Here is a 23,482-nt window from a genome sequence, read left to right as displayed (position 1 = left end):
ATAAACGATCGAAATAATAATAAAAAAAAAAAAATATGATAAGAAAAGCCCCCCCCCCCCCAAAAAAAAAAAAAAAAATGTCGACTGTTCGATATATCCCGGATTCGAAGTTCGAAGCGGAAATGTTAACGACTTTAAACATATAATTAGCCGCCGGTGGAAGTGAAAATTTTAAAGTGCATGGGCATAGTATACATATATATACTAAATATATATATATACATATAAAAGAAACTATAATAATAATATTAGAGCGTGCGGACAGAAATTAGTTAGTGATAATTTCAAAAAAGAAAAAAAAAAAGGGCCTCTTAAAGTCTTAATGATTTCTTTGTTGTTGTTGTTTTTTTTGCAGGGATGTGAGGAATTTTAGCATTTTTTTTTTTTTTAGCTAGTCAGAAAAAAAAATGTTTTTAAAATATTTAAAGGGTTAAAGTCCTAACGCTAACCGCTTCATTCTTCCTCCTTTTTTTTTTTTTTTTTTTTTTTTTTTGCTTTTCTTTCAAAACCACATCTTGTGTAACGAAATAACAAGAAAAACAACACTAATAATAAAAAAACAAGTTGATTCGATGGCTATCTGTAAAAGCAATGCGCTACGCTCTTCATTTTTTTCGCCCAATCGGCCCGTTGGTTTTCGTCAAGCCGTCGGTGGTGGATGCTGGTGATTTTGCCTGTGCGTCCGGCCGTTGTTGTGCGGACCAGCGCCGGCGCGGCCCCTTCCTTCCCTTTGCCTCTTTTTCTTGGCGTCGGCGTCGCCGTTGTTCTTGGTGGCAGACGACGAGGCCACGACCGATGTCGTTGGGGACGAAGCGGCAAAAGGCGTGGCAGTGCCATCTTCCGGACACGAAGGACAACAATCGTCGTTCCCTGCGCCACCGCTAGATGTCGCTGGGCGTCCTCCGTTGCATCGCGTCTTGGCGCACTTCTTCCGTTTGCACTTGACTTTGCCATCCTGAAATGGATGAAATCCAATCCCCAACAAACAAACAAAATAGAACCAAAACATGTGCAAAATGTTAGTTTGTTTTCAGTGCCATTTTTTTTTTTTTTTTTTGCGTCAAGTGCTTCGTTATTGGAATACGGGCCTTACCTTGCAGTTGCAGTTGATGCATCGCATCTCGCCCCATGGCTGAATGCGCGGATGCCATTCTTCGCCGTTTTCGAAGACGTCGCCTTTGAACCGGCACCCGCCGGAAGAGAGGATATCCACTTCTCCCCGAACTTGCGCCTCCTCGCCCAGCAGCTCCTTGTTGGCCAGCATCTGACTGAGCGCCGCGGCCGATGGGGTGGTGGTGGCCGGCGCCGCTGGACACTGTTTGCAACAGGCCATCGGATCGGGCCGATAGGCTTCGCTCTCCGGACAGCTGAGCGGAGGGCAAGTCAACTTGGTGCATTCCACTTTCAAAGTCAACGGCTGAAAAATAAAAAAAAAAAAAAAATAAATGCAAATTAACATCCGCAAACTGGAACAAAAATTTGCATAAAATAAATTTAAAAAAAAAATCAAACAAAAAGTAAAATGAACTTACGTCACAGACGCAGACGGCGCATTTGCTGAAACCGAATGGTGGTAGGTAAGGATGCCAACGACTTCCGGCCGGATGGAATTTCTGATCGCCTTCAAAATGGCATCCGCGTCTCGACGATTCCGTTACGGATTTCGTCACATCTTTAAAAACATCCAAATGTAAATTAAATAAATCAAATCAAATCAAATCCAATCCAATCAAATCAAATCAAATCAATTGAATATTGAAAGACTCACTCTCGCACATGGGACAGCAATCGCCCGGCGGGTGGATGATGGCAGACGACGGGCCGGCGCAGCTGAGAGCCGGGCAGACGACGGGATCGCAGACGACTCGTCCGCGCTGGCAGGAGCACATCATGCATCGGTCGTGTTCGGCCGTCCATTGCCTTCCGTCGTCGTAGAGTTTTCCTTCGTAGAAGCATCTGGTCGTTGCCATGGGGATTTCGTTGTTGTCGTCTTGCGCCCGGTCGAAAACGTAGCCCTGGACGCCTAGCACCGACTGCTCGCCCAAGTTACCCCCGACCGATCGGCCGCCCATGCCGATGGGCAGGCAAGAGCCTGGAACGTGAACGTTCGTCAGCCAGCCTTGAAATTGAGCGCCGGGCGAGCCCGTTCCAGTGACGGGCGCTTCCGTCAGCTTCAGGTAGGCCACGCCGGCGTCCATGCGGGCCAGCGAGAGCTTGTTCAAATCGGCAACGCTGTTCTCCACTTGGTAGCCGGAAAACTCTTCCAGCAGGCGGATGTTGGGCATGAAAGGCACTTCGCCGTAATTGCTGGCCGAGCCGGCCGAGCCGGTCGGCTCGCTGCCGTCCATCAGCATAATGCCTCCGGATCCGGGCGAATTGCCGGCCTGGTGTTCGATGCTGATGCGCGGAATGTCCACCAGTTCCAGGACGGTCAGACTGTGCGCCTGATCCCTGCGGCCGTTCGTGCCCAGCAGCGAGCTGGTGACGGCAACGTCGTAGTGGAAGTTGCATTCGTTGTCGACGTGGACCCAGCCAAGAGCTGCTCGATTGGTTCCCGTCCCGTTGCCAACCGGATTGAGGAGAACCGGGCCGTTCTCCGTGGCCAAATGCGATTCGCCGGCCAAACGGGGCACGAGTTTCCCTCGGATCTCTGATGTCGGCCACTGCTCCGTCGCCACATTGATGTAGAGTTCGCCTTCGTAGAGCAGCTCCAAATCCTTGGCGGCCATGCGCGTCACCGTGCCGTTGATCCAGCTGACGCCTCCGGCTTCCCAGCTGTCCACGCTGGACAACATGTCCGTCACGTCTTCGACCACCCTGGCCTTCTTGTTCGTCTTGCTCGAGCCGTTCGATTCGATCGTGACTCGCGTCACCTTCGACTGCAGTCCGCGCAATTTGATGCGGTAATGGAGCGCGCCCGTCCGTCCGACGTACATCCAGGCCAGGCCGGCGGCGGCGGCCGTCCCGCTCGACGTGACGGCCACCGGTGTCGTGAGTTCGCCGTTGGCCGCGCCACCGTCGGCCGCCAGGGCGTCGGCCGCTGTCACGAGCGAATCGAACAGATCGCAAGCGATGCGCGGCCCGAACGGCCCCTTCAGCCGCACGTCGGGCGCCCGTTTGGCGTGCACGCTCAGCACGATGTGTCCGCGCAACAGCAGCCTCATTTCTTGCGCTTCCAGCACCGTCCTCACTTCAACGACATTCACCTAAACAAAAATGATATTTTATTTTATTTTTTTTATTTTTTTTTTTTTTTAAGATCTTGATGGAAAAATGGCACATCATAAAGGGACACGTGGGCAATGGATGCGTCACTTTGGGCCAGACTCAAAGTTTTGAAATGAATTCTCTTTCTTTTTTTTTTTTGTTTTTTAAATTAAAAAATTTGCAACCGTTTGCCAAAATGAAAAATGTGAATTGGCAACAGCGCAAGGATTTTTTTTTTGTTTGTTTTTTTTTTTTGTCTGCTCATTGGCCATCGTTTCACGAACGCAACTCATCGGGACCCTTCTCTCCCGGCCCGCCATCCGAAAATCAAAAATGTTTCAAAAAAAAACAAAAAAAAACAACAACAACGGGCCGTCATCAAAATGCGAAAGGAAAACAAAAAATCAAGAAGACAATTTCAAAATAAAAAATAAAAAAAACGAATAAGGCAATCTAGAATTTGTCATCCTTCACGACAAAGAGGAAAAAAAAAAATAAAATAAAAAGAGACCAGGAAGCCAAAAAAAAAAAAACGAAGTGAGACGGACAGGACGTCGCGCCCGTCTGCCAAAAAAGCCCTGTGTCGCGACTCGGACCGTCTTCTTTTTTGCCTTTTTAAGTCGATTTTTTTTTTTTTTTTTTTCAAATTCGTTGGTATCGTGTTGTTTTGCCTCTCGTTGTTGTTTTCAATTTGATTCGATTCGTCAAACAGCAAAGAAAAGAAAGAAACAACAAAACATAAAACTGCGTCATCATCTGACAGATTCAAAAAAAAAAAAGAAAAAGAAAAAGAAAAGACACACACACACAACGAGTCCTCCCGCTTTAAACCAGAAGTGTCCGGCCAAAAACAAAAAAAAAAAACAAAACAACAACTTAACTTTGAATTATACATGACACAATCAACGTCTCGGAATCAATGGAATCTCTTGTACGTATAAAAAGAAAAAAAAATATATATATATATATACTGTTCGAGGTCGGCCTGGCCTGGTTTGTTTATTTTTCTTCCAAGGAAAAGAAAAAAAAAAAAACTACGCGCATTCAATTGAATCTATTCGTGTTTAAAAAAAAAAAAAAAAAAAAAAAAAAATTTTCGTCCAGTGTCGCCAAAGACGCAGTTTTGCCAACGACTTAAACGAGGGAGGAGGGGGGGGGGGATAAGTCACACACACATATGGCCGTTCGACATTAGGTGTCGGCCTCTTAACTGGGACTGGACCATCAGTGGAGACCCAAATATAGACGAGTCATATTTGAGATAAATTCAAAAAAAAAAAAAAAAATAATAATAAAAATAAAAAAATAATTTCAATTTTGAATGGGTCCGGTCATCCAAAAAAAAAAAAAAAAAAAAAAAAAAAATGTTATATTTTGAGAGGGGAGGAAGGGGACGGCCAAGGTTGCGACAGCGGAACGAGCGCGGCATCCGCCACGCGGGAGCCATGGCACGCGGCGGGACGCCTTATATATATATATATATATGTTGGAGGGGGCCGGCCCGCCATCACGCGTTGTATATCACTCGTCGATTCGTGATGGTTATCGCCAGCGCCCTCCGATAGACGACTGGAAATAGTCTCGTCGTATCTTTTTTCTTTTTTAAAGCAAAACATTCCTTTTTCTTTTTTCTTTCACGATTTTTTAGCTGAATGAATCAAATCACACGCAGCCAAATGGATAGTTACACTAGTGCGCTCACAACAGTCCCTCGCTTTTTTTCCTTTTTCTTTGTTGCACAAGCTGAAAGAGGGACGGCGCCACGCGCAACATTTTCCAACTTTGATTGCTATTCATTAAATCATAAGAGTAATACAAAGAAAGGACGGCCTAAACGAGGAGAAAGACGGCCGTGTTCACTCTTGAACGCTAACGTACTTTTTCCCGGCCCCAAGAAAACAGGGAAAAGAATGAGATGCCCAAAGTTTAGAAATGTCATCGGGCAAATAGAAGAAGAAGAAGAAAAGACGGACAGCAGACAATGCCACGAATTTTCTCGTTTTGAAACGTAGAGAAAGAGAGACGTGGCCTGTTCGCTACTTACTTTATATAGTCAAAAGAAAAAAAAAAAAGGGGGGGGAGGGGGGAGGAATCTCACATCCGAAACTGAAGACAGAGAGAAAAGAAAACGTTGCCATGGAAGCCGAGTTTAAAAAAAAAAAGGTGATTGTGTGGCCCGTACATCATTCCGAAAAAGAAAAAAAGAAAAAACAAAACAAAACAAACGACGGCCAGCGGCGGCGGCGGCGGCGGCGGCGGAAGGGCACCGAAAGCGGCGACGACTGGGCGGGCGGGCTGGCTGCCAGTTCGTGATCCAATTTGGTCACTGCGCGCGCGCGCGTTCTGTGTCCCTCTTTTTTTTTTTTTTTTTTTTTTTTTTATTTCTTGTTGGTGGGTCCCCCCCCCCCTTCTCTTTTATTTTCAAATAATAATTCACGAAACAATTTCAAAAGCCTTTTTTTTTTTTTTCAGTCAAAACATTTAAATTTAAATGTTTTTTTTTTTTTACTAGTCCGGGACAAACAATTTTTTTTTTGTGATGTTCCTCCCGCGGTGAAATTCGTTCAAAAAGAGAAAGAGAAGAGGGGGGAGTGGCAACTCAGCAGTGGTGGCCCCCGTTGAGTGCTAAGATTTATGGGCCTGCGCTGGTGATGAGACAATGTCTATCCATCTTGCGTTCGAGTCCAGCAACGGCACTTTTCTTTTTTCTTTTTTTTTTTTCACGCAATGTCACGCGAGCAAGGGTAAAATATGACGTCATCCATTTGGAAATGTTCCAGCATTTTTTTTTTTTTTAGAGGGGGAGAAAAAGAAAAAAGAATGTTGTACTTCTTGCGGTTTTTGGACGGTGACGAGCTCCTCGATGACTCTAGACGGATTGGTGCCCGTTTCGAGCGTCTCGAGTCGGACGACAAAGGTCTCGACGTCGGCGCCTTTGGAGGACAATCCGGAAACGGCGACGGTGACGTGAATGCTGTTGGAGGCGCTGGCCATGGAGACGGCGGCCGTGCCACCGCAACCGGGGCAGCTGGCGCCACCGGCCGAAGGCGTCAGGACGGCGCTCAAGAGTTCAGTCGACAGGGCTTTGTAGCGGGCCACTCGACCCGTGATGGCCTCGCCGTCCTTGTCCTCCATCAGAGCCACCCACAGTTTCTCTTCGCGCAGGAGCTGCTTGTAGACTCGCGGCACTTTGCGCCACACGCCGCAAATCTGCGTTTTTTTTTTTTTTTTTTTTTTTTTTTTTTAAATAACAAAAATTAAATATTAAAAAAAAAAAAAAAAACAATACGCAAAAAAATGATTGCAGTTGAATCCGAATTTTTTAAAAATTGTCCTTCTTAAACAGTCAAAGCCGGATGTTCTACGGTTCATTTCCGCTAGAGGGCATTCGATATTTACGTCATTGATCTCACATTTCTTTTTTTGGCCTCTTTTGGCTTTCTCATTTTTCCTTCTTTTTTTTTTCTTTTTTTTTTTTTTTTTTTTTTCTTAGAAGGCTACACGAGGCCGGAAGGCCCGTCCTGGCTCTGACCTTGTCTTTAATTATATATCTATCTATGTTTTTTTTCTTTTTTCTTTTTTCTTTTTTTTTTTTTTTTTTTTTTTTGAATAAACACGTTTTTTTTTTGTTTTTTTTTTCCCGCCCATTTGGTTCGAAATGTAAGCGGATTGTCGGGGGACATTTGACAGTGGAAAACGGCCGATTGCGACACACGCAATCCGTACACACAATCCATTCGAACTTATTTCAAGCTAAATCTCGTGATTGGCCACTCCCGAATGAAAACGCGCTACGCTTCCCTACAAAAGAAAAGAAAAAAAAAAAAAAGCTATTGTTCGTTTTTTTTTTTTTTTTTTTTTTTTTTCCTATTGATGGATCGATGGACGGATGAGACAGGAGAGTGAGGAGGAGGGGTGGGCTTGCAGTTGCGGAAGGCTCCAGACACTCGAGACTGTGTAATTTTCCCAGAGAGTTTCCATCATTTTTTTTTGTTTTTGTTTTTGTTTTTTTTTCTCCCCGACAATCCGTCAAGCTCAAGTCAACTTGTATTCCCAACGTGTTTTTCTTTTGTTTTTTTGTTTTTTTTTCTTAACCCAGCCTCCCACCTCCGTAAGCAGACGGGGAGTTCCATACGGCGAGAGACGTTAGAATAAAAAAAAAAACAAATGCTCGTCGCAGTACCTCATTGCAACGCACATAGAAAATAATAAATAAATAAATAAATAAATAAATAAATAAATAATGATGATGATGATGATGATGATGGAAAACGAAGTTAGTACCTTGCCGGTGGCGTTGTAGTAGTCGTTGGTGGCGAGCTCCTGCTCTTCCAAAATGTTGCCGTCCTCGCTGAGGAATTGGAGATAGCGCGGCGGTCGGCCAACAGCGTCCGCTTCCGGGCCGGTCGTTGCGGCAGCGGCGGCGGAGACGGAGACGGGCAAGACGAGCGAGAAATACAAGTGCCTCTTCTGAAAGGTGAACCTTCCCGTCGCCATGTCGGCCAGCGGGTAGCCGCTCTTCGTCTGACTAGCGCCACTGGCGGCCGTCGGTTGCGACGACGTCTTCTTCGTCAATAAAGCCGCGAAATCTGAAAAAAAGAAAAAGAGAAGAAAACATTTTCACAAAAAATAGAAATTAAATTTCTGATTTCTTTTCGATGGCGTCAGGTTAGAAGGGGAGCCTTGAATTTGCCATTGAAAAACAAAAACAAGTTGTGTGTGTTTTTTTGTTTGCGAAAGAAGGACCTTCTTGTTACACACGGTTACATGTATTACACATGCAGGTACGCGCATTTGAAATATATATATATATATAAAAAAAAAAAAAAAGGCAGACGTGAAAGAGTATCTACAACAACGTCTAACTGGAAATGCCTGGACAACAAAGGCAGACATACACACAAGAGAGAACATTTGCGTTTTCTACCGCGCAAAGACATTGAAAGGTACTTATCATCCTCTCTCTCTCTCTTAGTCTGTGTGTGTGTGTGTGTATAAACGTCGAATTAAGTACAAATTATGCAAGGAATTTGTTCTGTTTTGTTTGTTTTTTCTTTTCAATTTGTGGTTTTTCTTCTTTTCCAATTTCAAATTTTTGTTTGCCTTTCAATAATTTTTGTTGAGGGGATTTCGCGTAGGTCTTATCTAACGTTAAAGACCGAGAGGCAATTACATGCATTAGCATAAGCATTCAAAATGGATGTAAATGAATGAATGAATTTTTTTTTTTTTGGAGGGGGGGGGGCGTGCAGGAGAGACATTCGGCAAAATTTAAAAAAAAAAAAAAAAAATGTTTGAACAACAAGTTGGACGCGCTTCAGCCGCTCGGCTGCGCTCGCGTTCACTCAAAGGATTCACGTTCCCCTCTCACGGTTTTTAAAGCGTCCACCCTCGGTTTAACCCACTATCGAGTTTCATCGTTCATTCAATTGTCACATGTTGGCCATTTTGTTTTTGTTTGTTTTTTAATTCTGTTAAAAAAAAAAAAATGCCGTGTGTGGGAGGAGGGAGCCGTTCAAGGCGGCGACGTCGCGCCAGTACGTGACGTCGCGACAGCCAAACCCACACAGACACGCGTTATCAAAATAAATTAAAAAAAAAAAAAGCTGAATGGCATTGCTTCACGTCTTCTTTCGATGTTAAACAAAAAGAGACAAATCGGACGGGTGGGTTCACGATGTTTTGCAACGAAAATTTCAAATAAATAAGGAGGTGGGGGGGGGGGGGAATAGTTTTTTTTTTTTTTTTTTTTTTTTGGTACAAAACGACATTCCATTTGATGAGAAACGACGTGATTGCAAGCGTCCATGTTGAAATGTCCCCATCGATTCTGGGAAATATAAAATAAATGATGATCGGATCTTTGACCTGACATTGCTGATTGTGCCTCCCTTGCGCTTTCACGTTTTTCTTTTAATTTCATTGATAAAACAAAAAACCCAATTTCGATAGCGGGACGCCGCGACGCCTTCAATCACGACAGAAATCCTTGGAATTCAACATTTCCCTTTTCCTTGGCCAACGGGCAGAAATATTTGCATCCATTTTTTCAAAGTCCGTTGGGTCAACAAACAAAAACTAAAATATATATATAAAAAAACAAAAAACAATTTCTTTTTCAAGGTTTTGAAAACATTTCTGCCAGCCGCCTGTCGCCAACGAGAAATTATCAAAAGAAATAAAAAATAAATAAATGGGGATATGTAAAAAAAAAAAAAAAAAAAAAAAAGGGCAGACAGTCTACAGTTGTCTTCTAGCCAAAGAAAGGCACACACACACACACACACACACACACAAGATGGAGTCCCTATGTAATGAAAAATGGACGACTTTTTTTTCAGAGTAGACATACCTTTGGCTTGCTTGTCGTCGTCGTCGGATCCGATGCGAGAGACGTCCTCCTTCAACGGTCCCAAACCTGCATCATCGTAAAAACAAAAACAAAACAAAAAAAAAATGAATGAATAAATAAATATGCAAAACATGTCTCTATATATCGATACGTACTATGTCAAACTTTCAAAAGGTTCAAAGCGTCAATTAAAAATAAAAATAAAAAAAAAAACCCAAAAAAAAAAATTGTGATTGACATTGAAACAAGGACGAGCGGTGAGGGGCTAACGCAAACGAGCCAAACACGAAAGATGGGTGGCCATTTTCTTTTTGTTTTTGCGTGAACGTCGAAAAATAAAAATAAAAAGCGCATAGGGCAACAACAACAACAACAACAACAGCAATTGATGAAGCCGTTCGCATTCGATCTCTCTCATCCGAGTAAGGGATTGGCGCCAATCCCGCGCGCTCCCGTCTGATACCATCTGGGTGTGTGTGTGTGTGTCCCGTCTCTCTCTCTCTCTCTCTCTCTTTTAAAATATATTTTTGTTTTATTCATATTTTCTTTTTCTTTTTTTTTTTTAGATTTTTATTTCTGGAGGCCCGGCCCCGCCATTTTTGGTTTTATTTCTCATTCGTACGCACCGAGAGAGAGAGAGAGGAATGAATACACAATACGCGTTTGCACATCGTGTTTAAAAATAGAAAAAAAGCAAAACATATTTAACGTTTCATATCGAGGCATTTTTTTTTTTTTTTTGAGTGTGCGTTTCAACAGATCGCCCACATTGAATGGCCACGATGTTTTTGTTTTCCCTTGGCTATAAATAGATTTTTTGTTTTATAAATAAATTGAAAAAAAAAAATAAATAAAAATAAATAAAATAAATAAATAACTAAATTCATAAAAGATGGCGCCTATTAACTGCGGGACTGTCGTCCCCCTTTTTTCTTTTTCCCGGGCTTATTCTACATTCACTTGTATCATTCCCATGTTTTTGTACGAGCAAAGAGCCCCAGACACGCGCCCACTACCCTCTCCCCCCCCCCTCTCTCTCTCTCTCTTCCCCTAAAAGTTCTTACGTGTTGCGTTAAATCACGTCTGTAAGAGTAGAACAAAAAAAAAAAAAAAGCTTTACGTTCTTCCTTAAGTTATCCAATTAGTAAGCGATAATGAATAGATAAAAAAAAAAAAAAAAAAAAAAAAAAAAAAACGTGATTTACCGATAGCGCCGTCTTCCAGGCAAACTTTGCAACAGCGTCCAGGTAATAAAACGGGCTCGTCGCAATTCGGTTTGGGGCATTCGTTTTTAATGTTGCGGCACAGCGTCCGTCCGGCGATCCTTCGTTTCTTTTGCACCTGAAAAAAAAATAGAATTTTTCAAAATTAGAGCGGCAAAAATGAAATTTAAATTTCACAAATTAATTAAAAGGCAAAATTTAAATTTTCAACGTTTTTAGGAAGTGGAAAAGGAAAAAAAAAAAAAAAACAAATCAAGTAACAGCGAGGCCATGGCGCCGTCGATCTCCGGAATCGGATCCGTCACGTGCGCCATTCCCGCGGGAACTTTAAACCCGCCTGCTTCGTTTTCGATCGTCCGAGCGGCTGCGGACTAACCCGCCATTCTCTTCGCCATCGTTGCGGTAATCCGATCAAATCGTCCTTTTTTTTTTTTTTTTTTTTTTTTTTTTTATAATAAAAAAAAACTCGTTTTTCTTTTAAATTCTTTTTCTTTCTTGTCCTTTTTTTTTTTTTTTGTTTCTCTTTTTTTAAGGTCTCACAACAACGTCACGCTATTGTACAGTCACTCAATCACTCACAGCCCCGAAATGTTAACATTTTTTTTTTTTTGTTTGTTTGTTTGAATGGAGAAAGAAAAATCCCGGCGGGGGAAGTAAAGGCATCGATTTTCAAGTCCCGACGGTTTCACGTTCACACGCGGACAGGGAGGGAGAAAAAGCGGGGGGGGGGAACTACACGATAGCCTTTTATTTTTTGATTTAACGATAGTGTTCCATTCGAAATCATATCTCAATCGTTTTGTTGTGCGGGGGGGGGAGGGGATACTCACACGTTCGGAATGCCATTGGGCAGCGGTGGCGCTGCTGTGCCTTATAGAGAAAGGGGGGGGGGAGGGAAATCAAATCTACCTTGGCATCTTCATTCGTTTTTGGGGCAAAGATTAACAACAACAAAATGTGTTCGATTTCTATCAAGGCGACGTGTAGACGCGAACCCCCCTTCCCCCACCCGTTGGGTTTCATGTTTTCCCTCCACACACTTAAAAAAAAAAAAAAAAAAAAAAAAAAAAAGGTGTGCGTGTCTGCCTACCAGCAGGAGGTGTTGGCAACGCTGTTAACACCTTCGATATATATATATATTTTTTTTTTCCAAGACATTCCAACTTGTGTTTACAATGCGAGTCTTTGTACGGGTGAAGGGAGGGAAGGGAGGGAAGAACAATCTTTTAATGGGGTGTCCAGCCGATGACACAAGAAACAAGAAGCTTGTGACGGCCAGAAAAAAAAAAAAAACGGACATTCCATGTTCCAAAAAAAAAAAAAAAAAAAAAAAAAAAAGTTGGGGACTTGAGAGGGGGGGGGGGTGGAGGAGGAGGATCGTCTGGAATGTCATGCATTTCTTTTTTTTTTTTTTTTTCTGGCCATCTATCTGCGTGTGCCCCTCATCCATTCTATTCGAGACAACATCCATATGCAGAGAGAGAAATGCTGATAGACGGAAAGGTGATGATGATGAAACGGAGCCACTCCAGCAGGGACGTAGAGTGTCCCCCTTTTTTTTTTTCTTATTCCTACGTTTCTTATTTAAACTTTTTTTTTTTTTTTCAATGTGATTTGGGTCCCCCGTCACGTTGAATGAAAGTTTTGTCACACGAGGATACAGAATCCGGAGCTCATTTGTTTTTTGTTTTCTTTTTTTCCTCTAAATTTCTCAAGAAAAAACGGTCAAGTTCGTATTTAAAAAAACAAAAACAAAAAAGAACAAGCGGAGATTCACGAGGGACTACGTCATTTGTCATGTGGACCGGGACTAGTCCCGGGCCGAGCCTCATTAGCTGAAACCTTGTATATATATATATATATATATATATATATATGCCCTCATTGCTTTTCTCTTTCTGTTTATGGTCAGAGTTTGAGTTGAAAAAAAAAAGAAGAGAATAGCCGATCGTGTATATGAAAAAAAAAAAAAAAAAAAACAAAAGAAGAATTCACTTACCGCTATACATTCGCAGCGGATGCAGTACATGACGCCGAACGGCGAGCCCAGATCCGGATTCCACCTCTCCTCCAGCTCGTAGACCTTCTTGCCAAAGTGGCAATCTGCAAAATAAATGAAAAAAAAGAAATTCAAAGTTAACAATTATTTCGATCGACTAACGGCTAATTTGCAAGTCTAATGAAGTCAGCATTTTCTCTAACAGAGAGAGAGAGAGCGAACAGCTAAAATGTCAGCCATTTTTGTATTTCGACCAATCGATATCTAAATCCAAATATTACATTAAAAATAAATAAATAAATAAAATTTCTTTTTTTTTTCTGAGGAAACCCCCCTCCCCCCATCTTTTGATGAAGACGTTTTTTTTTTAATTATTTTCATTTAAAAAAAAAAACCAGAGACTTTCTAACTCTCTCGCTATAAATCAAAACGAAAATGTTTGTGTGTGTGTGTGTGTGTGTGGAGGAAATGAAGAAGCGTTCCAGACTATTTGAATAGCTGATGAGCTGCATAGAAAAAAAAAAAAAAAAAGAAAAACATCTAATAGGTGAATGGATAAAGAAAGAAAAAAAAAATGCGCCTTTTTTTTTTTTTTTTTATCTACATGTTAGTATTCGTAGAGGTTATGTGTGTGTGCGCAACAAGCCGAACACTGAACGCCATTACGTCATGGATGCTGCGCTATTTTTAGTTTTGAAAAAAAAAAAGGGCTCTCATGTGGAAAGAGAGAGAGAGAGTTTCGATCATACGAAAAAAAAAAAATGGCCGAGAAACGTCACCCTTCGTCTTTAAATGTCTGAATGTTGGGGCGCCATCGAGATGTGAAGGATTTAAGTTAAATTTAGCGCCAGGTACGCAAGCAAAGGGTCTACGAGAACACATTTCAAAAAAAAAAAAAAAATATGAAAAACAGGAATGTTGAATATCGAGCCAATGGTGAAGGTGAGGTACGACCGAGAGCAATCGAGCAAAAAAAAAATAAAAATAAATGACACCAAAAATAAAATTTTGCATTACGTCACATACACACACAAAACGCATCTTAGATTTATTTATTTTTTTTGAAGGGCGGGGTTTTAATGTTTTGTTTTTGTTTTTTTTTCTAAAAAAAAAAAAAAAATTTGCATACGAACGCCTTTATATGGACATGTGCGTTATTCCCGCACGGGGTACACGAAAAAGGGGAAGGTGGGGAGGGGGTATCGAGTGTGAAAAACAAAAACAAAATCGTTTCGATAAGGAAGTGAGAACGACAATGACGCCAATGAAGGTGGCGCTGCAGACAGCGTGAAAGGGTGTGGCTTTCAAAAAATTAAAAAAAAAAAAAAAGGTGAAAACAAAAACAAAACAAAACAAAAAAATAACAACAGTTCGACTGTTAACGGCCGCCAACTGTCATTTCAATAATCAACGCCTCCTCCTCGCGTTTCTTCTCGGGTGCCGGGAAGAACGGACAGGGCCAGCAAAAAAAAAAAAAAAAAAAAAAAAAAACAGGTCTAGAGGTCGCCCCACTCCTCAATAAACAGTCAAGCGAAAACAGACAGAAGGCGCTAAGAAACACGAACGAGGGCAACGTACGATGGACGCACATTTTTTTTCTTCTTCTTCTTCTTATATCCCCCCACCGTCTATAACATTGGCGCCCATCCGTCCCGCTCCCAGACGCCTATTTCCAAAAGGAGGGGGGGGTCCCATTTGCTGACACCTCAATGCCAACCGTTTTCAAATGCGGGAACAGAGTCGATGCGTGTCCCGCACCTTCCCCTCCCCTCCCCCCTCCCTCTTAATCCGCCAAAAATGGCTTCTCGTCTTCTTCAGGGATTATTCATTTCGACAACCATTTCAAAAAAAAAAAAAAAAATTAAATAAATAAATAAATCCCGCGCTATTTTCATTCAAATTTTTGGCAAATCATCAATGAAACTGCAAACGATTTTTTAATTGAAAATTGAGTTATTTTTTGAGAATGCAAACGCAAAAGCCCGTGACCAAAATACATAAATAAATGTTTTTCTTTTAAATAAAAAAAAAATAATTCACATTTCCAGCGCCGCCATTCCGATGTCTAAAAAACAAACAAAACAAACAAACGAAATAAAAATCGTTCGACAAAAGAATCGCCTAACGAAGGTGGTCGTATAAGAAAAAAAAAAAAATGCTTTATGCAAAACTCGAGTGTTCCTACATGGGTTTCCTTCCCTATTCACGTCATGTCCAAAATTAAAAAAAAAAAATTTCAAAATTCATTTTTTTTTTTTTTTTGCGCATTCGATTTCGTCCATTTTCTTGCAAAATCCCCCACATCGTTTTTCTTTTACGATCGAAATGTTTGAAACGAAAAGATCCGACGAAGAACTTTGCATTTCAACTGAAATTTTTCTTGTTTGCTTTTCAACTTGAAAAAAAAAAAAAAAAGATGGCGACATTGCAAATGTAAAAAAAAAAAAAAAAAAAGAAAAGAGATGACCCATTGATAAAAAGAACATCAACGGCACAGACCACACACACACACACACACACACTCAGCAGACGAAATATCTTTTTATTTTTCAGAGCAATCAAAATGCAACAAACGACGTCGCCGGCGCCCCATTGCGTCATGCCTCATGTCCCATTCTTTTGTTCCAGCAATTCACTGTTTTCTTTTTGCTGGCCAAAAAAAAAAAAAAAATTTCGCCAAGCGTGGCAATCTATTGACCGTGAAAATAAGAAAAATAACAAGGAAATAAACTAAAACCCGCCCAATTAATCTTGATGCAAAAAGAAAAATATATATATATATGATTTAAAAAAATGCTAATTCCAACATCATCATTCATCTTTTTGTTTTGTTTTTGTTTTGTTTTTTTTTTCCGGCCCGCCGACTTCGCCAAATGGTCTGTTTGCGCGGATGCCACCTTGCCTCTCACACTCCCCATCGTCCCGTTCCGTAGATAAATAAATAAATATTTACTAAATTATGGCAGACCCTTATGTGTGTGTGTGTCTGTGTGTAAAAGAAAGAAAGAAAAAAAAAATGAATAACTAGATACCCTGAGAAAAGCCACTTGAAGTTGATAATCAAGTGGCTTTGGGTTGGGTCCACGAAAGAAAAAAGAAAGAACATTATTCAAAATAAACGAGCAAAAATGTATGCGTGAATTATTTTTTTTTCTCTCTCTCTCTCTCTCTCTACCCATTGAACTCACGCGGCCCGCATCATACGCATCCCGACGGGGCTTTCGCCATCGATCCCTCCCCACCTTCTTTCTTTTTTTTTTGATTGTTTGAAAAGAGTCGTGATGATTGGTTGCGGCACGCGCGGGCAATTCAAAAAAAAAATTTGAATGAAAAGCGAATAACACAGAAAAAAAAAAAAAATCAAATTTAATCATTTCACAGGCTATTGTACTTTTAACAAACTCGTGGATCTAACCACGAAATAAAAAAAATAAAACATTTTATTTTATTTGCCACTCAATAACCCGACCGGCCGCTTTTGAACACAGGGCCTTCAGGAGGTAAAAAAAAAAAAAAAAAAAAAAAAAGAATTTATTTATTTATTTAAAAAAAAAAAAATGAAATGAAATATATAAAAGAGCATCTTTTCGTATGCACTCTTCAATGTAAGGCTTTTTTTTTTTTTTTCTTTTTAAAGAAAAGAAACGTTTTCTTGGCATTGGTCCGAAACGGTGCTGAACTTGTCTCGGAAGAATTTTGATTCTTAAACAGTTAGAAGAAGAGAAAGAGAGAGAGGAAACCTCTTTTCTCTGTCTCTACCCACTTTCCACATTGATACACACACAGAAAAAAAAAAAAAAAAGACCCAACGGGCTGCTAGCACTGTGTCGCCTGGTGTGTGTAAGCTATTAACATATTTCCTTATAGGAAAAGAGCGAGCGAGAGAGAGAGAGAGAAAAGATATTGGCGTCCAAACGGGACTGGAGAGACGTCACTTGAACCCACACAAACTAAACAAACGGGAAAAAAAAAAAAAAAAAAAAATCAAACGAAATTTCATCCTTGTTATAGAAAAAAAAAAATGATGATGATTTCGAATTTCCCTCCGCAGTCCCTCCAGAAAAAAAAAAAAAAAAATGTGCGCATTTAAAAAAAAAAAGCGGAAGGTCTACATTTTGAAAAAGAAGACGATTGACATGAAAGAGAGAGAGAGAGAGGCACAAACATCTGTTGTCTAATGACCCCCCCGACGTCGTCCAAGAAAAGAAACGCGCGCGAGCGATCAGCTTTTTTTGTGTGAGGCTATCAAATGAGATAAGTTTTGAAATAAATAAATAAAAAAAAAAAATGTATAAAAATGAGACGGCAGACATAATCAAGTGTCTCATTCATCCTCTTTTTCTTTTTTTTTTTTCTTTCTTGTTATATCTCTTCCACATGTCTCGGCTGACTGGCTCCTGCCCTCCCATAAAAATCAAACATTTTTCTTTTTTTGAATTTGGCGCTTGTTTGAAAGAAAGTATCGCACGTTATTATTGCATTGATTTATTTCCATCTTTAAAAAAAAAAATCCCAGACATATTCCATGTGTTTCGTGATACCAGAATTATTATTCCCTTCCTTTCTTTTCTTTAAAAAAAAAAAAATATATATATATTTTTTTTTTATTTTTTTTGATGCGAATGATGACGCGATCATTCGCTATGACCCCCCGCGGGATGTTGTTCTTGTTGGCGTCTAGTTTTATTGGCAGAGCGCCACACACGGGGGCCGATTCCACACGATTTTCTCTTCCCAATATTAAAATAAAAAAAATAATTTTTTTTTTCTTCCCTTGCACTCCCTGGGTGTTGCACTTCAAAAAAATATTCAAGTGCGAGATATGTCCGCATCATCGTAGAATGGCAGTCGGCGCGTCAATTGTGGAACGGCCGCGTGAAAACAAAAGTTGCCTTTGTTTTTATTTTTTTCCTCACTAAACATCGAAGCTGACGGTAGAAACGTACGCATTTAAAAAAAAATTACATCAGTTAAAAATTGAAATAAATACAACACACACACACACACACACACAACAGAAAGAAAAAAAATTGCGACCCGAAACGGGTGAAACGGTGCCTGTACCGCCTGCGGCCATCACGAGCCACTGCGCTACTGCTGAAGACACTGGCCGTTAGCCCGTCCGTTTCTTCTGTTACAACTCCCGCTCCTTTCCTTTCTTCCATATTTTTTTTTTTTTTCTTTTTCTTTTTTCCAGTGCGGTGGGTTTCCCCCACTCCTATCATTCCCCTCCCTTCTCTCTCTCTCTCTCTCTCTCTCTGTGTATAGCTGCTGCTGGCCCACTTCCTCTTCAATGCCATATTGAATGCATTCGAATAGGAATAAAAAAGAGAAGAAGAAAGAAAAAAAAAATGCATCAGTGTTGCTGGACCGCATTTATATATTTTTTTCTCTTACGGGAGGCAACGATGCCGGACTGCGTGCACTTCCCAAACTCACGAAATCAATAAGTCCTCAACGTTTGTGTGTGTGTGTGTGTGTTCTTGTGTTTCGGCGAAGGGGGGGGGGGGGTTGAAGACAGTTGAGCCTGAGACGGGCCAAAGTCAATAACAAGTCCATTATGGAAAACGAGCTCCTTTTGCGCAACGTTAAACAAACTCGGCGCAATAAGAAAATAAAAAATCAAATAACGTAAGAAGTTTAAACCCGCCCCCCCCCTAATCATCCGGATCTACCAAAGAATATTTTGAAAAAGATCAAAGTCTTTTTTTTTTTTTTGAATTTCAATGGAAATTCATTTTGAAAGAATCCAGGTGATGTCAAAACGTTTGTTTTTTTGTGTGTGTTACATCTGCTAACGAAATATCAAATCCTTATGCAAAATAAGAACCGAAAATATGTGAACAATGTTTTGTTTTTCGCTCACGTCAACTGTTTTTTTTTTCTTTCAAACGTTCCATCATTTGCAAAAAAAAAAAAAAAAAGAGAATAAGACAAAGAGAAAACGCGATCACCGTTGAAATGATTTAAAAGCGCACCGAACTTGAAGCGCCAAAAATTGAATGATTGCGGCTAAAGCTCTAAATCCCCTCCGACTGCCCGCTGCTTTCTGTCAAGTTTTTTTTTTTTTTTGCCCATCTAATCGATTACAAACATTTTCTTTTTTTTTTTTATGGAGGGGGGGGGGGGGCAGACGTGTTAATGTCAAAACAAAACAAAAAAAAACAACATCGAACGCGCAATTGGCAGTTGGAACTGTAAATACAAACAATGTGATGGATGCGATCCATTTTCACGACAAAAGAAAAGAAAAAGTCCGTTATTGAAACGGTCCTAACTTGATTGAACTTTGATTCGTTTTTAATTCAGTGCGGCGATTGTTAATGTTTTAAATCTCGGCCATCGATCGGATGTTCCAGTTGTCCTTTTGATTTCCTTCTTCTCGCAAAACGAGTTGCTTTTCTTTCACATCCAGTTGAATTATGTGACACGAAAAAAAACAAACAAGACGTTGCCAGTTTTTAACTTGTTCAAAAGATTGCAGCGTTCGTGTCAGTTGGCATCGCCATGATGACATCGCATCGCAGAGCAAATTACAACTCGGGCAAAAGGGACACGATGGTTTTGCAAATCCATCCAAAGACAAATGTCAACCCGCCGTACCAAACATCGGGTTGCCGAAACCCATGCACGATGTAAAAATAGCAAACGAAAAAAAAAAAAAAAAAAAAAGTTTTTTCTTCGTGCATCGCTGCCGTATGATTCAAAATAAAAAGAACATCAAGTTACACACACACACACACACACACACACACACGAAAAACCGGATTGTTGTACAGCTGTAATGGCTGCGGGGGGGAATCTGCTCGTTGTTGTCTATATGCATATAGAGTTTATTTTTTTGTTTTGCCTATATTAGGTCCGACGTTACACACACACCGGATCGTGAGTCCCGTCCCGACCCGAGCGTCTACAGTTTGCGTTCGTCCGTTTCTACAGTTTGGGATTTAGATATCGAACGATTTGTTTTTGTTTGAAAACAAACAAACAAACAAACAAATGAAATGTGCAAATAGCTAAATTTGCATGCGGCGGTGCTCCCCCCCCCTTCGCCCACGAAACTTCAAATCAATAGAGGTAACAATAGAACGGACGTCTTATTATTGCGCAGGTGTGCGTTCATCAACGGGGTTTGTTAAAATTCACGAAAATGAAATGGCAAAACTGACCGGATGTGCGGCGATTCTTGTTGGACGTCTCCTCCGAGATGATGGGCGGCGGTTTCAATTTGCTGTTGCGCTGATTTCCCTTCGATGGACCCGTTGCCTGGGCCAGCGCAACAGCCGACATGATCAAGACGGCCAATAATGCAACGGGCACGTATCTCGGCGACGCCATTGTGATTCACGTTTTCTTTTTTCCTCGAGTGGGACGACGAGCTCAGCCTTTTTTTTTTTTTTTTTTTCAAACTGATTTCGTTTTCACCGCTAGGTGAAATTTGAATAAAACAAAAGGGCGCGAAAAAAAGATTTTCAAAAATCGTTTTCACTTTCACCAATCACACGTCGCACTTTTGCCGATTCAATTTTTCAATCACTTTCACTTTAAAAAAAAAAAATGTTTTTTTTGTTTTCGTTTTTTTAAATTAAAGACGGACAGTGAGACGGGATCAACTGTTGTCAATGGCCGACGAGTTTAACGATGACAACGAGCCAGTAAATAGCAGGTCTGTCACGGCCGCTTCAGACCGCATTTCTTTCCGGTCGGTTGAATGATGGAATTATTTTACGCTTTCCGCTTCAGAGTTTGTTTTTTCGTTTTCCTAAAACAATTAAGAAAAACAATTTAGAAAAAAAAAAAAGCCATTGAAAACAAACGTGAATCGAATGGGATGCGCTGACTGCCGTTTTTGTTTTTAATCAGCAATAACAATTCAAAAATCATTCGAGACATACGCACATAACGCGGACATTGTCCCACTTTTTTTTTTTTTTTTAGCGACACGTTTGAAAAATAAAATAAAATACCGATCAAAGATTAAATGATTTCAAAAGAAAAAAAAAACAAATTCTTTTAAATTGTTTTACTCTTGTTTGTGTTACATTTTCATGTCATCTGAAAAGAGATGCACGTCCCTGGGATCCCCGATAAGGACTCGAGGCGCCACCTTACACATGTTTTTTTCATTTCGAAATTTGTTTTTCTTTTTTTTTTTTTGATTTCGGGTTTTTTTTTTTTGTGTGTTTCTCTTCCTTTCAAGAATTTTTCAAAAATAAGAGGCAGGGAGAGAAAAATAAAAGGTTCTCTTTCTCTCATAACAGGCCCCTGTGTAAGTCTATAAGTATATCGCACGTGAGCCGCATCGGTCATGAGATGTAGATCTCTCTTTCTTTTTTTTTTTTTTTGATGTGTGTGTGTGGCCCCCTCCTCCTCCGAACTGGGCAGAGAATATTCTCTCCCTGCCCCCGGTTCTTTTTTTTTTTTTTTTTTTTGCTGTTCTGAATGTGCAAATGTTTTTTTTCTCACCTATCCTCCACTATTTGAAGATTAACATAATTTCCTCGATTTGGGGGGAAAAAAACAAAAGACAAACATTTTTCTAAACTTTGAATAAATTTGACTAATTCAAGGACGTGGTTTTTAGAGATTAAAAGAAAAAAAGAGCGAGAAAATTATTCAAAACTTACCGATAATGAAGCAGTAGAGACACAGACGCACAAGGATGATTCTCAAATCAATCCTTTTGATTTCGAGCAAGGAGAAAAAAAAAACAAAATTAAAAATGGCGTCAATGCAAATGTGCACAGGTGAAGGGCGGCAGCAAAAATTTTGTCGGCACTTTTTTTTTAAAATTCACTTTGATTTCACCATCAATTGTTTGTTTGTTTTTTCCGAGTAACGCACACACACACACACTAACACACAATCACGCACTTGTTTCTTCCTTCGATTAACCGCGTTAATTGCCCAGAAAAAAACAATTGTGTGTCTTTTTCGAGAAAACTGAATTTTTTCTTTTCTTAATTTTCAAAGGAATTAAAAAAAAAAAAGATGGGAGGAGGGGGGACTTACAAAAGAGAGAGAGAGAAACAGACAGAGGATAGAATGAAAAAAAACGGGGGTACTTGTAGCGCGTTCGAGAGTTGAATCACGACTGCGCCTCGACTCGGGCGAGCGGCCAGATGTGGTGGTTGGAGCGCCCTCCTCTTCTCCTCCCTCTAGCCTCCCTCTCTTGCTTACCAAACCTCCTGCCTTTTTGGTTTGGCACACACAGGGCTGCTCCTCCGATACCACCCACCGGCATCCACACACACACACACACACACACTAGATAGATCAAAAAAAAAAAAAAAAAAAGCTGTGTGTGTGTCTGTGTGTGTTGCTGCTGCTGCTGGCCCCGAAATCTCTCTCCGTGTGTCTTCTATTGATGGCGCCCTGTATTAAAAAAAAAAAAATTCGTGTTTTTTTGTTGTTTTTTTTTTTTTTTTGGCACACGAAACTCACGAAAAGGATGGGCCAAACGATCGGGTTTTCGAAGCTGAGCCATGACGTCATTCTTTTTATTATTATTATTATTTTTGTATTTGAAAATAGGCAGGTGAGTTCTTTTTGTTTTGAATTTGGCGCGCTTTTTGAACATTTCGCGCTACATGTTTTCTTTTTAAACAAAACAAATGACAAACGAATCAAATCTTCTTCTAACACCGCCTCCGCATGAAATCGTGTGTAGACATGTTTTCTTTTTTCTTTGACCTTTTATTTTTTTTTCTTTGACACACACCACACCCCAACACCTCTGTTTCACCGCACACACACACACCTGAACAAGATGACGAGAGATAAAATAAAAAAAAAAAAAAATGTGATCACATTATGGATCATGTCATCTCACGGGACGTTCTACCGGTAAAAGAGTAAAAAAAAAAAAGGGGGAGGGGAAAATTATAAGAAAAGCCTTTTTTTTTTCAAAGACATCCCCCATCCCACTTAACGTTTTGCAGGTGGTCTGCAACGACCAATGAGAAGGCAGAAAAGAGACGATTCTTCTTTCTTTTTTTTTTTTTTTGTTTTGATGTCGTTTGTGGAACCGAAAACACATTTCCCTTGACGACTTCACCACTCCAGGTGTGTGTGTGTGTGTGTCGGAAATAGAAAAATAAAATAAAAAGCGAATGAAAACAATGGAGGAAATCTGAGCCGAAGAATTTCACCTCATTTCTTTTCATTTCTGCTCAAAATTTATTTTTCTTTTTTTTTTTAAATTTTTCGGTTTCTTCGTATCGCCAAGGATCGAATTCCTTGGTGAGAAAAGCGAACGAATTCGTTTTTGAATTTGTATTGATTTTTTTTTTTTTTTTTTTTTTTTTACCCGCCAATTTGGTGTTGATTCGAACGCAGTCCGCACGTTGCGAACACGTAAATCAAAGGGCGGGGGGAGGTGATTGCAAAGGCCTTTCCACGCTGAAATGTTGAAGTCCGAGACGTTGGCCGTCCATCAATTTGAAACTGGCCGGATCGATGAACTTTAACACGGTTGTGTCGGATGGACTTTGGTTCTCTCACACGTTTTAGCGCCATGCAAAACGAGCACGAAAGATAGAGGGCACCGCTAGAAAAAAAAAGAAGATGGGCCCCCGTTTGTGGTGTTTTAATGATTTGATTTTTTTTTTCTTTGTTATCGGACGCCTTCGCATTTCGATGATGATGCTACTCACATTTGTTTTGTTTTGTTTTTTTCCAACAGGGTCCCAGATGTGCAAA

At 40.5% G+C, this 23,482-nt stretch overlaps 1 protein-coding gene across 1 annotated transcript; it reads right to left on the bottom strand.

Annotated features, from left to right (window-relative positions):
- Positions 1–255: 255 nt before the first annotated feature.
- LOC130695594 (dorsal-ventral patterning protein Sog-like) lies at positions 256–20,309 on the bottom strand. The gene is made up of 10 exons (XM_057518758.2): positions 19,951–20,309; positions 12,782–12,885; positions 10,765–10,900; positions 9,560–9,625; positions 7,492–7,796; positions 6,037–6,417; positions 1,769–3,206; positions 1,533–1,672; positions 1,094–1,417; positions 256–955 (listed from the first exon to the last, which is right to left on the bottom strand). Exons 1-10 carry the CDS (start codon positions 20,117–20,119, stop codon positions 641–643), a joined length of 3,378 nt encoding a protein of 1,125 aa, XP_057374741.1. The 5' UTR covers positions 20,120–20,309; the 3' UTR covers positions 256–640.
- Between the last annotated feature and the right edge of the window lie 3,173 nt (positions 20,310–23,482).

This window comes from Daphnia carinata, chromosome 7 (genome assembly GCF_022539665.2).
Source record: "Daphnia carinata strain CSIRO-1 chromosome 7, CSIRO_AGI_Dcar_HiC_V3, whole genome shotgun sequence".
NCBI lineage: Eukaryota > Metazoa > Arthropoda > Branchiopoda > Diplostraca > Daphniidae > Daphnia > Daphnia carinata.
The sequence above is the reverse complement of the archived record's forward strand: the minus strand, read 5'-3'. Positions and strand labels throughout refer to the sequence as shown.

Excerpts from the sequence above, each read along its gene's own strand:
- LOC130695594 (XM_057518758.2), bottom strand. The coding sequence starts at position 20,119 with ATGGCGTCGCCGAGATACGTGCCCGTTGCATTATTGGCCGTCTTGATC. Across the intron at positions 3,207-6,036 it reads CCGTCCAAAAACCGCAAGAA|GTGAATGTCGTTGAAGTGAG; the intron begins GTACAACATTCT and ends ATTTTTGTTTAG. Across the intron at positions 1,418-1,532 it reads GCGCCGTCTGCGTCTGTGAC|CCGTTGACTTTGAAAGTGGA; the intron begins GTAAGTTCATTT and ends TTTATTTTTCAG.